This window comes from Macaca fascicularis, chromosome 14, assembly GCF_037993035.2.
Source record: "Macaca fascicularis isolate 582-1 chromosome 14, T2T-MFA8v1.1".
NCBI lineage: Eukaryota > Metazoa > Chordata > Mammalia > Primates > Cercopithecidae > Macaca > Macaca fascicularis.
This window is the reverse complement of record NC_088388.1, coordinates 69,419,059-69,434,888: the sequence shown is the minus strand read 5'-3', so window position 1 is coordinate 69,434,888 and position 15,830 is coordinate 69,419,059. Positions and strand designations below refer to the sequence as shown.

At 34.9% G+C, this 15,830-nt stretch overlaps 2 protein-coding genes across 2 annotated transcripts in view; both read left to right on the top strand.

Annotated features, from left to right (window-relative positions):
- Positions 1-15,830, top strand: part of MMP26 (matrix metallopeptidase 26) — a 370,667-nt gene that overhangs the window by 267,466 nt on the left and 87,371 nt on the right. The gene's annotated exons all lie outside the window — the stretch shown is intronic.
- Positions 11,410-12,914, top strand: OR51A7 (olfactory receptor family 51 subfamily A member 7). The gene is given in 1 exon segment (XM_015435386.4): positions 11,410-12,914. A coding segment is annotated over 1 exon segment (888 nt). The 5' UTR covers positions 11,410-12,019; the 3' UTR covers positions 12,908-12,914.

Sequence of the window (15,830 nt, the reverse complement as noted above, 5' to 3'; positions counted from 1 at the left end):
TTTCCTGGAAATTCCCAGAAGAGACCCTGGGTCAGGATCAGATCACAGCTTTTACTCACTGGTTCCCAACAAGGCATTGCTATGGTCAGACTGGGATGGACTAAAAGTTTTGAACTAAACACATTAAAGAGAGTCTATTTAGAGATTAGGAAAAGCAGTTGAGGCTACCAAGAAATCACTTAACCCTAGATTAATCGATATTTTAGGTTCATGTTTCTTTGCTGCTGCTTCTTTTTTCTTGAATCAACGAGGTGTTTTCCCTTTTTTATGAATAAAATATAATTTACACATGGTAAGACGGATAAATACAAAGTGTATAGCTAAATGGATTTTTATCCACTTATGCAAACAAGTAACATTAAAAAAGAGGAGTGCTAAAAACTCAAAATCTGAATATACTTTTTTATTTTTTTATTTTAGTCCTGCTACTTGTTTTGTTGTGTCTTCTTAAACTTTCCTACTACATGTAAATACATTAAGATGGCTGTTTCTTCTTGATGAATTGACCTTTCATCATTGCAAAATGTCTCTTTTTCCCTTGGTAATATGTCTTACTTTAAAGTCCATGTTTGCTAATAATAGTATGGCCACACTAACCATATATATTCATATGCATAATATATCTTTTTATATCCCTTTACTCTTATCCTATCCTTATATTTGAAGTGTATTTTATAATCAGCATGTATGTAAATATGTGTGCTTGTGTGTGTGTGTGTGTATATATATATATATATTTTGTTTGTTTGTTTGTTTGTTTGTTTAGATGGAGTCTCACTCTGTCACCGGGTTGGAGTGCAGTGGCACGATCTCGGCTCATTGCAACCTCCAGCTCTCTGGTTCAAGCAATTCTCCTGTCTCAGCCTCCTGAGTAACTGGGATTACAGACACATGCCACCATGCCCAGCTAATTTTTGTATTTTCAGTAGGGACAGGGTTTTAACATGTTGGCCAGGATGGTCTCGATCTCCTGACCTCATGATCTGCCCACTTCGGCCTCCCAAAGTGTTGGGATTACAGGTGTGAGCCACCACGCCTGGCCTATATTTTTAATCCATTGTGACAAGTGCTATTTTGTAATTGGGGTCATACTATTATATCAAAACATTTATTTTTATGACTATCTTTGTCTTACTTATTTTCTCCATCTTTTTCTTTTCTTTGTTATAGCTTTCTCACTTATTTTGAAACTAAGAATCAAATAAAATCAAGTATGTTTCAATATTTTATTTTATTTCCTCAACTGGCTTTTTAGCTATACTTGGTTGTATTTTTTTTTTTCAAAACAGAGTTGATCCTTAGATTATGAATCCTGAACTTACTAAGATAGTCTACCATAAACAAATATTATATTGTATGATATGTAATGCAAGAAGCCTTTAATAATGTGTTTCCATTTAACTCATATTTATCCTGTATGTAATTATTGTTAAGTACATATTTCTACCTATGTTGCAAACCTCTCTATACATCGTAATTCTTAAATGGTAAATAATTTTCCAAGAATTAAGTAAATATTAAAAAAGTTTCTATTTTCTCACGTATTCACCCCTTTGTCATTTTTTATTCTTTTCTGTTCATTCCAGTTTCCTCTTTGTATTATTTTATTTTGCCTAAAACTTCCCTTTAGCATTTATTGTGTGAAAGTCTTATGGCTATGAATTTTCTTAGGCTTTGTCTCTCTGTAAACATATATATTTTACTGTCCTTTTGAAAAATAATTTTGAGAAATTTTGAATTCCAGGTTGACAAATGTTTTTCTCAGTACTTTCAAAAGATAATTCTATTGTTTTAAGTATGACATTGTTTTTCATGAGACATTGGCTGTCATTCTAACCATTATTTCTCTCCATGTATATCTTTTTCCCCTCTTATTTTAATATTTCTCTGTTTTTCTTTGGTTTTCAGGATTCGACTATAATGTGTCTATGTGTTAATTTCTTTGTGTTTATCCTGTTTGGGGTTGTTTGCTGTGGCTCTCTTCTCAAACATAAAGGGCTCATTCCTCTCAGAGTTTCAGTTTAAATCTTTCTTGTACCTACTCTTCTTTTATTGTCCTGCAGAAAATTGTTCTGTTCAGGACTTTCTCATTGTTTCTATGGGAATTAATGTATTTAATATCTTTCCACATTCTGATAAGGGGTGTTGAATCTCTGGATTATAGTAACAAAAATAATGTTAAAAGAATATTTTTTATTGTTAGTATTATTTATCTTCCTCAAAAATGTCCATGGGTATGTTTTTTAATATACAGGAGACATTTACTTACCTCCTCCATATGAAGAAATCTAAACCTATCTATACCAGAAGTCACTGGATCTACTATTTAAAGTAGAATTTATTAGAAATTTAAGAAATCTCTCTCTCTCTCTTTCTGTGTATGTGTGTGTGTGTGTGTGTGTGTGTGTGTGTGTGTGTGTGTTCCATCAGGAAAAACAACTGTAAGAATGTGAAGGAAGCTTTATTAGTTAGAAAGATAATTTGACAGTCAAGGCAGTAGCAATTGAGGCCTCTGTCAGTGTTACAGAAAAATCTGGAACTGGAATAGCCCTTCAGGATTATCCTAAATTGAAGCAAAGTCTTTGTATCCTTGCATTAACCAGTAACTGAATGTGGCCTGCCCACCAACAAGGGTTATAAACTGGGTGAGGCAAGTTCATTTTGATCAGAATAATTCCAGGAAAGAACTTATCTGTATTCCCATAGCAGCCCCAAATCCAGGAATCTGGGAGCTGATGTCTCAGTTCTGAATTAAGGCTGACAGAGAAATTCACTGCATAATTTATTGCAGTCTAGTCTTATATCACTCAAATTCAACTGTTTCATTTGGGAATAGCTCTTCCTGTGTTTGTGTTGTTTATTTGCCCAAGAAGAAGAGACAATCATGAAAAGTTTGTGAATGAACTACAACATACAGTGATCTGAAGCTGTTCTTGAAACCTCAACTGATCTTATCATCTGCCGTCTCTATAATCCATTCTAAATTCTTCTTTAGTAAAGACTACAACCATTATTACATAGGTTTCTTTCATGGTAGAGTGACCAGATCCTTTTCTCAAAGGGTAAAAATGTCTCTACAGAATGACCTTTTCAGGCTATGGCTATTGCACTTGCTAATTTATCACCAAAATTTGCCAGGATAGTACCAAGAGACAACCAGTCAACTATCTGGGTACTGAACATATTCTTCCATTCCTTCATTGTTTATTAGAAGCCATATCTTTTCTTGATGATCAAGAATTAATTAATTACTCCATCAGGCTAATGACTTCTTTCCTTGCCAGCTTGTTTTAGAGCTTAGAGAAGATCAAAGTTATTAGGCGAGAGCTTAACATAAATTTTATTTATTTTATTTTTAAATTAATTAAAAGATCCTCACAATTTGTCTCCCACTCTGAAAATGAGGATCTTCAGCTCAACAGAACCTAAATTGCAGAAATGGGAAATGAAAATTTCCAAAGTAGGTCACCAGAAATGAAGATAAGTGGGACTACTCTTAATTGCAGCTCTTTTGTTCCCAAATACATTTATTCTAATTATTGCAGTCAGAGCTATATATAATGATTGTTGGTGTGTTGTACATGATGCATCTGGGGTATGCTGTCTCATCCTCACTAATATCACCTCTAAGGTGGAGACTCAACTATACCTGTTCTATTTTTGTGCCAGCTTTTGAGCCCATGATACAAACCTGGTTTTGTGTCTACTGTGGCAAGTATTCTAAAATGTGTCTCTTTTCATAAAGTGATATAACATAATGTCGTATGCTGGTGGATCAAACCCTCTGTAAGCCTTGAGATACTAGGTTTGTCTATGATACTTCAAGAAAATAAAACAAACCTACACCCATCATATGTGTCAATTTCTATCAAGTTCATTTGCTGCCTTTTATAGGGTAGAATAATCTTCCATTAAGTGGCCATTTTCTACTCAAGGAGTGATGCTACTTTGGGCAGTTAACATTGTTTTCTATCATTGCCAGGTTTATGTTTAGTAGAAAGAGAAGTTTTATCAGCCTTGTTGAGTGGGAAGCTACGCTTTGCGTTTATGCAGTTTTCATCCTGCCACTATAGCTACTTCAAATAGGAGCCCATTATGCCACCACTGACGTTGCTTATATCAGAAGCTAGCTAATATAAATTGTCAGATCCACTCAGTGTTCTTTATAGTTTAGGTTCTTTTCCATTATGTATAGACTATGACGAACATTGATCTGTTATATAAAGATCTTCAAACTTTGTTCTAACTTCTAGAACCATCCACATGCCACTTTGTCCCTCTCCCTCTTTGTCACTCGTATTCCAATCTTTCTCCTTCCAACAGCCTGACCAATTAGCCAAGTTACCCATCGTTAACAATAAGTTGAATTTTTGCATATTCTTACATAGAGCCACCTCTTTTTATACAAAGAGGATGAGTAGGTCCATCAGTTGATTTGTCCAGTGAATACTTTTCTCCTAAGGCATATGCTGCCTCCACGGTTTCAGGAGGTCACCACTACATGTGGTACTTTCTTCTTGGTGGTAAAACATTAAAAAACAGCATTAGTTTGTCCATTAATTCAGAGACGCTGTCCCAATTTTTCCTATACCACGGGATCCCTAAAAACTTCTCTAATGTTTAAGATTCCTATATTTTTGTATGGGTGTTTATCTCTATCCTTTCCCACCTAAGGAACACTGTGTTTTGACAAGAATGCCAATATACTTACTTTTCATGCTCATCTACCTGATTAATGTATTGTCATTTATATAGCGATCAAGAAAATGTTATGCAAAATATCCAAAGAAAATAAGCATTTTCAAATTATAGATTTATTATAGAAGATGGAAGAGAATATATTTGCCACATCAAATACCACATACTTGACAATTGAATCCAGCTTAATCTTCCCTGGTTAAAACACTGCACCTTACACAGAACTTTGAATTGGTGTTTCTATTTGGTCGAGATTGGAGTCCACAGTAGTCCTCCATGATGCTTTTCTTTACACACACAAAAATAGCCAGTAAGAGAATCCACTTTACAGAGAATGTTCTATTTATGAAGAAATCTTGTGAGTTATCCTTCCTCTGGGTACTATTAGAGTTCACTTCAGATGAAAATTTTAACAATAACTTGCTACAGCATGTCAAGGACCATCAACATTTCATCTGTAACTAGTGATGTGGTTCTTATTGTGGTGCATACAGCGATGAATCCACCTCCAGAATTTCTTCTTGGCAATCTGTTTTCTAGAATCTTTTATGGCACCAACTGGTTTAGGTTGGGTTATTTGGAAACAGAATCTGTGATGGAGATTTTTGTGAAAATGATCTAATAAAAGGATGCTCTCAAAATAACAGGAGTAAGGAAAGTGCAATAGGACAGTAGATGAGAGATAAGCAATGAAATGTTTTTGCTTTGAGAATGTCAATCTGGTCTCATGAGGAACTCTAAAACATAGGTTGGACCACAGAATTTGTCTAATTTTGAGGCAAGAGGACAGCCTTTTGCATCTCAGATTCAGTAAGTCATTTGCTGCTGGTTCCCCCAAGCTGTGGGACATAACTTTCTAAGTAAGGCAGCTTCCAGTAAGCTCAGGGTAATTCTCATGGGATAGGATAGAAACAGTTTTGAGCCATTATCAGCCAACATTCACAGCATCTGTGGCATTGATGAGTCACTCTAGTGAGGGACATCTGGGCAAGGCACCGACAGCACACACACATGTGACAATGTTAGAAATGTAGGATATTTGAGATACATTTATCTCCTTTTGCCCTTTGTATAATTGTTGGCATGTCTTTTAAACTCTACATATACTTAACATTTATACGACATTACTATTATTAGTTTTGTGATCCTATTTGTTTATATTTTCTTTATTCTCTGAAATTTTGTGTTTCCATTAGTGAATATTTTATTCTGCCTGGACAACCTTCTATTATTGTTAGTAGTAGTAATATTAATATTAAAAATTGCACTATATTTTGTATTTTATGTTGTTAACAAATTATATTTTTGTTTCCAAAAAGTCATGTGACTCTGATGAATGAACATATATATTTATATACCTATCTTTTATTTCTTGGTGTTGTACATCTTGTAGGTTTGGAAAAATTTATAATGCTGCATATCCACTTGTTATAGTTTCATACAGAGTAGTTTCACTGTCCTAAAAATCTTCTGTGCTCTGCCAATTGTACTCCACTCTCATTCTAAACTTCTGAAAACCACTGAAGTTTTTGATGTCTTCATTATTTTTCCTTTTCCAGAATTACATGTACTTGCAATCATATGATATGTAGACTTTTCAGATTAGCTTCTTTCAATTAGTAATATTCACTTAAATTCCCTGGATGTCTATTCATGGGTTGATAGCTAATTTCTTTTTAGCAATTAATGCTATCTCGTTGCCTGGATGTAGCACAATTTATTTATTCATTCATCTGCTGAAGGATATTTTGGATGCTTCCAAATTTTGGCCAGTGTGAATAAAGCTGCTATAAAAGTCTATGTCTAGAGTTTTCTCTAGAAATACATTTTCAGCTCCTTTGGGTGAATATTAAGGAGCAAATTTTCTGAATTGTATGTAAGAACTTGTATAAAGAAACTGCAAAATTGTCTTCTAAAAATGACAGTGACATTTTCCATTCCTGTGATTGATGAATTAGAGTTCTTGTTGCTCCACATCCTCACCAGAATTTGGTATTGTCAACATTCTCAAGTTTGGTCATTCTAATAGGTGTGTAGTGGTATTTTATTATTATTTTTATTTGCATTTCCCTGATACATGATCTGCAACATTCTTTCGTATGTTTATTTTGCCATCTATCTATCTCTCCACTGAGGTTTCTGTTAAAATCTTTGACACACTTTTTTCTTTTCAACTTTTATTTTGCAATCGAAGAGTAGATGTACAGGTTTGTTACAAAGGTATATTGTGTGATGCCGAGGTTTGGAGTACCAATGAATCTGTCACCCAGATGACCATAGCACACAATAGGTAGTTTTTCAATCCTTGTCCCACTGTTCCCTCCCTCCTTATATTCCCCAGTGTCTATCATTCTCATCTTTATGTCCATACATACCTAGTATTTAGCTCCCACTTATAAGTGAGAACACAGTATTTGGTTTTTTGTTGCTGTGTTAATTTGCTTAGGATAATGGCTTCCAGATGCATCCATGTTGCTCCAGAGGACATGATTTTGTTCTTTTTTATGGTTATGTAGTATTCCGTGGTGTACATGTATCACATTTTCTTTATCCAACCTTCTGTTGGCACCTGGGTTGATTTCATGTCTTTGCTATTGTTTGACACACTTTTTAGTTGTGTTGTTTTCTTATTATTGAATTTCAAGAATTCTTGTGCCTTTTACAAATATTTTCTTCCAATCAGCAACCTATAATAAAATGTTAAGTCCCAAGATAATAAGCTGGGTATCAAATACATCTGCTAGAATAGCCCAATGACATTTAACAAGTCAATTTGCTTCAGATAACTCAACCTAACATGAAGACTATTTAATCTCATTTATCTCTTGGGAGTTGATTGTCTTCTCCAGACATGGGAACTAGCAATGAGTAGGCTTATCCCTGCTCATTGTTTTAAATTTGTATTCATTTCTTCCTCACAGATATATGTATTTTGTATTTGAGCCATATTATGTCTTTTATATTATCATTCTATTAAATTGTATTAATTAAAATTATTTTATTATTGTTGTAAGACTTTCCATTATTTTAACCAAAGTTTTTTTAACTTAGAAATATGCTTTAAGAAATACTTAAACAGTTATATATATCTATATCCTTATTTTATACACTTTTTACTTAAATTGTCTTCACATTATTGTTTCATAGCCTTAAATTAAATAATTATTATTTAATTTAAACCACGTTGGAACTGACATATAAAATAGAAATATGTGAATAAAACTCAGGATACCCCTCAGATGATTCTAATGAATGCAATATATAACGTGGGAGCATGTAATTTTGAGACACTGATTTAGAAATCTAACAAAGTATGACAGGCTATATCTATTTCAATGTTAATCTTTTGTCAAAAATGGATCATACAAATAAGTGGAATGACTGGTAAACCATTTTACAGTTTGTAAAGTGCTTTTATAGATATTTGATATTTATATATTACTATTTCTTCCTAAAGTGTTTTGATTATAGATAACATGTTATTTTAAGTATATTTTCCAACCTCTACAAAATCCGTGTATCAAGTTTCTTCAACTTCAACTGTTTACCTTTCAGATGAGTAGTCTCCCTGTAGTTTGTCTTACAATTTGCCTCTAGTTCCTGTTAAGGTAAAAGGATACAAAGTTAATGTACCAGCACCAGGCCTAACCCTTTCTGTGTAAGTTTGATTACTCTCAAGGGTCTAGTCACCTGAGGAAAAGAGAAGTAGGTACCTCTAGATAAAGTGGAGGTGAAAGTAGAGAATTCTTGCTTTTATCCTTCAGGAACTTATTGAGCATCTGGTTCTGGTAAGTTTAAGGAGCTATAAATCCTTTTGGAAACCTAAATCTAAGGTTTGTTAAACTGCTTATATCTTAATACGTGTCTATAGGGAGGAAGAGTAAGTGCCTTCAGTGTGTGTGCATACATGAAGAGTGAATATATTATGGTCTGAGGGTTAAATAGGAAGGTTAAATATTGGGGTGTTTTTCTAATATCCTATTATCAGTAGGGACTTATTTACTTAATAATATGACAAATAAAAGGAAGGCTTATTGTCAATTAAAAAAATACAGACTAATCTTTTGCAATCTAGGACTTGCTGTCTGGAAGGAAAATGGCTAGGGAAATTTTGTCGAAGTAGTTATTCCTCTCTGGTATTTACTGATTATCTTCATTATGTTAGAGACTATCAGACAGTCTAACATAACTCTGAGGTAGGTACCATTGTTTCAACATTTCACAGAAGAGCAAACATCTACTTAGGCAGCTTTCCCAGATTCACACGGGGTAAATTGCCACACTGAGATTTATACCAAGGTGTTCGTGCATTAGCTTGAGAACTGATTTTTACCTCAAAGAATAGCAATTCTAAGTGGTCTGGGAAATATTTTACCTGAGGACTGCCTTCCTTGCAACATTCTCTTCTTTTGGCATCTACTATATTCCACCTCTCCGTATATTCCACCTCTATATATTCCACCTCTCTGAATATTCCTTTGCAAGATCCTCTCAACAATCTTACTGCTCCTCAGAGTTCTATGAGTTTTAAATTTTGTATTATGTACATTTTTACCATATGATTTCATTTACTCTTTGGTTTCAGATACCACCTATCATGTCAGTACTTCTGAATAAACAGCCTTGTTGAGCTATCTCTTCTGAAGTTCATCCACATCCAAATGCATGCTCTGTGTAAGGATGAGTTTACCACTCAAAATATGAGCGAAAGGAGTGGATATCAATGTTCCTTAGTTGTTGCCAGAGAAAAAAAGGGAGAGAGTGCTAAGAAATGATTCTACATATTTTGTGTTTCTTCCATTAACATTCATTCTTTACATATTTGCTGAGAGCCTTTTATATTCCACATCTCATGTTGATGACAGATACATGGGGATAAATAAAATCTTTTTATACCTTTTAACATTGAGTAGTCAATGTACATGGTAGTAATGGAGTTGGGGAGGGTAGGGTTACATGAAAGTAGTATGTTATAAAACACAGCATAATCTTCCATGATAAAAAATGCACTAGAGATGCATTCCCTGAAAGATCGAAGTCAATATCCCTCAGAAAAAGATGATAATAAAAAGGAAAAAGAGTTAAGTGCTTTTTGAGGTGAGAACTTATCTTATGACTACTGAGGAGGGATCAGAATTGAATTTGCTAGGAAAACACAGTCCAACAAATAACAGGAGAATGCTTTTAATGACATCTCACAATTTGCTACTATCTCCACAATATACTTTCCCTGGGTTTTGCATTAGGTTCACTACCATGGTGGGAGATTAATATGTCATGCTCAAACTGTTCAAGACCTTTTTCCATATAGAAGATGCAGATCTATTCGCAAGTTGTCAAAATGACTCTTAGTAGATAGTACCTAGCAAAAGTAAAATATATTGGCCCAAGGTTGCTTGTTATTTACCATATACTTTTTCTAATATCTTCTAAAAAATCACAAAATACAATATGAATTCACAGTTAAGCTTCCCATATAAAGGAGCTCAATCAATTTCCAGTGTCCCCTATGTTTTCCACTGAAGGTTGATGACTTTTTTTCTCCTGCAAATTGAAGTTTAAAAAATTCTGGAGTGAGGATAGCATGTCTTCTTCTCTCTAGCCTTCCATTGACTCTACCTTCATCTTTTGTATTTTTGCTATTTTTGAATAAAATTATTAATTTCATAATTTTTATCTATGCATTTACTTAGAAAGCTTATTAAATATAGGGGGAATTTATGATGATTATCTTAGAGATTTGTGTTTCTCTGATAGTTTTACCAATTTTGAACTGTTTATCTTGAAGGCCAAAAACTTGATGATAAGTTGCAAGACTGCATATTTTACTTCTGAGAGTAAACTTGTATGCTTTTTAAAAGAGACTCTAAAATAAAATCAGGTTCAGTTTATTATGTAGGCAAATTTTTAATGCTTCATTTCAAACAAATTGGGTGATTTGGATTTTTTTCATTTAGCATTTGTTTGACTAATTAAATTTGCATTTATTTGACTAATTTTTATGACTTATTAAATACAGAGATATGAGATAAAATAATCCAATCAAGATGGATAAGATTAATGTGCACACAATACTACTGTACATCTTCAAATTGTTTCTTGAAATAAAATGATAACCTGAAGTGTGAACCATAAATGTTTAAGGTAGAAAGTGTCACATTTAATACATGAATATGTACAGGAAGAAATAAGCATACATAACTCCAAAGTATTTATTCACTGCTCCATTTCGCCAACATGTTCTATTGGAAGCTATTGTGTAATCAATGCTAATATTTGCAGATACTTGTTTGTGGTTTATGAACCTAGATCTCTGTTTGAAACTTCATAAATATCTATAAATATCAAAACCTATCAAGATTGTATTCATTTTACAGATTTAAAATAAGGCCCAAATAAGTTAAAAAACTTAAAATCAAATGAAGGGGCAAATGTGTTTGAACAGAAATCATTATTTATTTTTATATAACACTTGATATAACATGTATAAAATGTGCATAAGTACCTACCTCATAAGTATAAGAGGTAAATTGTCTATAAACGTACTTTATAGCATTTAATGTTTTCCAAATATTTGCAGTGATCTCTGATTATTTTCTTAGACTATTTCTTTCAAACTTTATAAATAAAGCTCAGAGATTTTATTTTAAAGCCAACAGGGGTACTGCTGAAGACTGTATGGAAAAAGGAGTGGAAAAGATTCTAAGTATCTTTTTACTGATTCAAAGCAGCTCCACTTTGATGTGTTTTATATGTTTGGTTGCAAATCTTAAAAAGTAGGGCCAGGTGCAGTGGCTCACATCTGTAATCTCAGCACTTTGGGAGGCCAAGGCGGTGGATCACCTGAGGTCAGGAGTTCAAGACCAGCCTGGCCAACATGGTGAAAACCCATCTCCACTAAGAATACAAAAATTAGCCAGGCGTGGCAGTGCACACCTGTAATCCCAGCTACTCAGGAGGCTGAGGCAGGCGAATTGCTTGAACTCGGGAGGCGGAGATTGTGGCGAACTGAGATTGCACCCTTGCACTCCAGCCTGGGCAAGAACAGCAAAACTCCATCTCAAAACAAAAAAAAAAATTAAAAATTCACCAACTTAGGACAAGTTGTTAGAAGTGAATTTACCATGCTGGAGAATATGAACTTGTTTAAGGACTTCTGGTAAATTTTGAAGAGTGCAGTTGATTAGCAGCCAAATATGCTTTTGAGTATAGTATATGAATTAACCCCTTGTCCCCACAAAACTGAGTTTTAACCAAAAGCATGACTGCTTTTCATTTATATGGTTTCAGATCTGGCTAACGAGCTCATATCTCCCTTATTATGTCTGTTCTCAACGACTCCAAAGTCAAGCTTTTCCTTCTGATTGGGATCCCAGGACTGTAACATGCCCGCATTTGGTTCTCCATCCCCATTTGCCTCATGTACCTGGTTGCCATCATGGGCAACTGCACCATTCTCTTTATCATAAATACAGAGCCCTTGCTTCATGAGCCCATGTATTATTTCCTTACCATGTTGGCTGTCTCTGACATGGGCCTGTCCCTCTCCTCTCTTCCTATCATGTTGAGGATCTTCTTGTTCAATGCCATGGGAATTTCACCTGATGCCTGCTTTGCTCAAGAATTCTTCATTCATGGATTCACTCTCATGGAATCCTCAGTACTTCTAATTATGCCTTTGGACCGCTTTATTGCCATTTACAATCCCTTAAGATACAGTTCTATCCTCACTAGCAACAGGCTTGCTAAAATGGGACTTATTTTAGCCATTAGGAGCATTCTCTTAATGCTTCCATTTCCCTTCACTCTAAGGAGATTAAAATATTGTCAAAAGAATCTTCTTTCTCACTCATACTGTCTTCATCAGGATACCATGAAGCTGGCCTGCTCTGACAACAAGACCAATGTCATCTATGCCTTTTTCGCTGCTCTCTGTACTATGCTGGACTTGGCATTGATTGTTTTGTCTTATGTGCTGATCTTGAAGACTATACTCAGCATTGCATCTTTGGCAGAGAGGCTTAAAGCCCTAAATACCTGTGTCTTCCACATCTGTGCTGTGCTCACCTTCTATGTGCCCATCATCACCCTGGCTGCCATGCATCGCTTTGCCAAGCACAAAAGCCCTCTTGTTGTGATCCTTATTGCAGATATGTTCTTGTTGGTGCCGTCCCTTATGAATCTCATTGTGTACTGTGTAAAGACTTGATAAATCCGGGAGAAGATCTTGGGGAAGTTGCTTAATGTATGTGGGAGACAAGAACCTGAACAATTAGGTAATAAATTATCAACCAGAAGGCATTTACTGTCATTTGCTATGTGTTTAATGCCACAGAAGTCACTAATGAAGGACTGGATGATGGAAGTGAAAAGCTATGTAGTGCAGAATTTATAATAAAGTTGAGAATATAACTGCATAGGATAGAAAAAATAATCAAGAGATATATAAGATATAGAGATTTAATTAACATTTTAAGAGAAGTTGAAGCAAAACACTTATGTGATGGAGCAGCTGGATTTGAGTCAGCCCATAAAGAATGAATAAAATTGGGGCAGACTGAGATTATCATTCAATTAGTATCTATTAAAAATACAAATGATATACCAAGTCTAATCTCATACTATCAAGGAAAGGTAAAATAGCAGAGCACATAGCAGCTATGAAGGATGCTGATCTGATTACAGTAGAAAGTGTAATTTAACAGAGAGCAAGTGATAGTTTTGGATAAAATAAGTGAACCAGTGTTTTGGAGCACCTAAGAAAAGCTTTGAGAAGTTTAAATTCAGGAGGTGGTGGAATGCCAATTTAGTTGCTACATGATAAATTTCATTTTAAGAAGAGTGTGCCTGTATAAGCGTGAGCAAGATGGATTGAATTTGGGAGAAATGAGGAAGGAAGATTAACAGGAGAAAGCACAATAATCCTGCCATGGAGTGATGACTCAGAATAGGCAGGGAGAGAACAAGATCATTTATCTGCTGAGGTTATTTTCCTGTTATAAAACCAACATGTAATTTATGGAAAATTCACAAATTTAACTAAGTGACTAAAAGATAATTTAAAACCCCCCATGATTTTGCTGTTTAGATTTTTTCTGTGATTTAGTCTTTCCCTGCACCTTAAAAAAAATCAGCCCCTCTAACATGTTTTTTTTTTTTTTATTATACTTTAAGTTCTAGGGTACATGTGCACAACGTGCAGGTTTGTTACATATATATACTTGTGCCATGTAGGTGTGCTGCACCCATCAACTTGTCAGCACCCATCAACTTGTCATTTACATCAGGTATAACTCCCAATACCATCCCTCCCCCCTCCCCCTCCCCATAATAGGCCCCAGTGTGTGATGTTCCCCTTCCCGAGTCCAAGTGATCTCATTGTTCAATTCCCACCTATGAGTGAGAACATGCGGTGTTTCGTTTTCTGTTCTTGTGATAGTTTGCTGAGAATGATAGTTTCCAGCTGCATCCATGTCCCTACAAAGGACACAAACTCATCCTTTTTGATGGCTGCATAGTATTCCATGGTGCATATGTGCCACATTTTCTTAATCCGGTCTGTCACTGATGGACATTTGGGTTGATTCCAAGTCTTTGCTATTGTGAATAGTGCCACAATAAACATACATGTGCATGTGTCTTTAAAGCAGCATGATTTATAATCCTTTGGGTATATACCCAGTAATGGGATGGCTGGGTCATATGGTATTTCTAGTTCTAGATCCTTGAGAAATCGCCATACTGTTCCACAATGGTTGAACTAGTTTACAATCCCACCAACAGTGTAAAAGTGTTCCTATTTCTCCACATCCTCTCCAGCACCTGTTGTTTCCTGACTTTTTAATGATTGCCATTCTAACTGGTGTGAGATGGCATCTCATTGTGGTTTTGATTTGCATTTCTCTGATGGCCAGTGATGATGAGCATTTTTTCATGTGTCTGTTGGCTGTATGCATGTTTTCTTTTGAGAAATATCTGTTCATATCCTTTGCCCACTTTTTGATGGGGTTGTTTGGTTTTTTCTTGTAAATTTGTTTGAATATTTAATAAATGGTGCTGGGAAAACTGGCTAGCCATAAGTAGAAAGCTGAAACTGGATCCTTTCCTTACTCCTTATATGAAAATTAATTCAAGATGTATTAGAGACTTAAATGTTAGACCTAATACCATAAAAACCCTAGAAGAAAACCTAGGTAATACCATTCAGGACATAGGCATGGGCAAGGACTTCATGTCTAAAACACCAAAAGCAACGGCAACAAAAGCCAAAATTGACAACTGGGATCTCATTAAACTAAAGAGCTTCTCCACAGCAACAGAAACTACCATCAGAGTGAACAGGCAACCTACAGAATGGGAGAAAATTTTTGCAATCTACTCATCTAACATGTTTTTTAAAATAGATTCCCTCAGGACATGGCATTTGGTACCGCAATATTTGTCACTAAAATTTATATTTTAAACATTTTTTTCTCATGTACAGAGGAAATATTTGATGGAAAAATAAAAAAATTGAGTATACAATTGAAAATACAATTTGAAGGGGGCAAACAATTAAGATTGACATGGCAATCTCTCTGGGGTTCTTAGGTAAGAGTGCTGTAAACAGAAGAGAAAAGCTTTTCAAAGGAACTGGGGGCTTGAATGATGGGTTTGAATTTTGTCTTGAGGATTTGGCTTTGGTGACTGAATATTCAAAAACAGGCAACTACAGAGTATTTGATAAAGGAAACTGGGATGTTGCTTATCTGTCATGACTAGGAAAGGAACCTTGGTTCAACCCTTAGACAATGATACGTGGAAATAAATACATATTTTAAACAGTTTGGTTATCAAACTGTGAAGGTCTTCCCTTGCTAAAGTCTCTCTAATGTGCTTCTTTACCCATGATTTTCCACTGCTGTTATTTTAGTTCACATTTAAAACTTCCCCTGGATTCTCCAGTCATAGCTATTTGAAAGATCTTTCTAAAATATAAATTTAACCACAGTTAAAATGCTTCAGTAGCTGTGCAGTAACTTACAAGATAACAGCAAGATTCTATATATGCACAAGGCCTTTTCCATCATTCAGTACCTGCTTTTCTCTACTGCATTCTTTGTCAACATTCTCTGTCTTACACTTCAACAGAG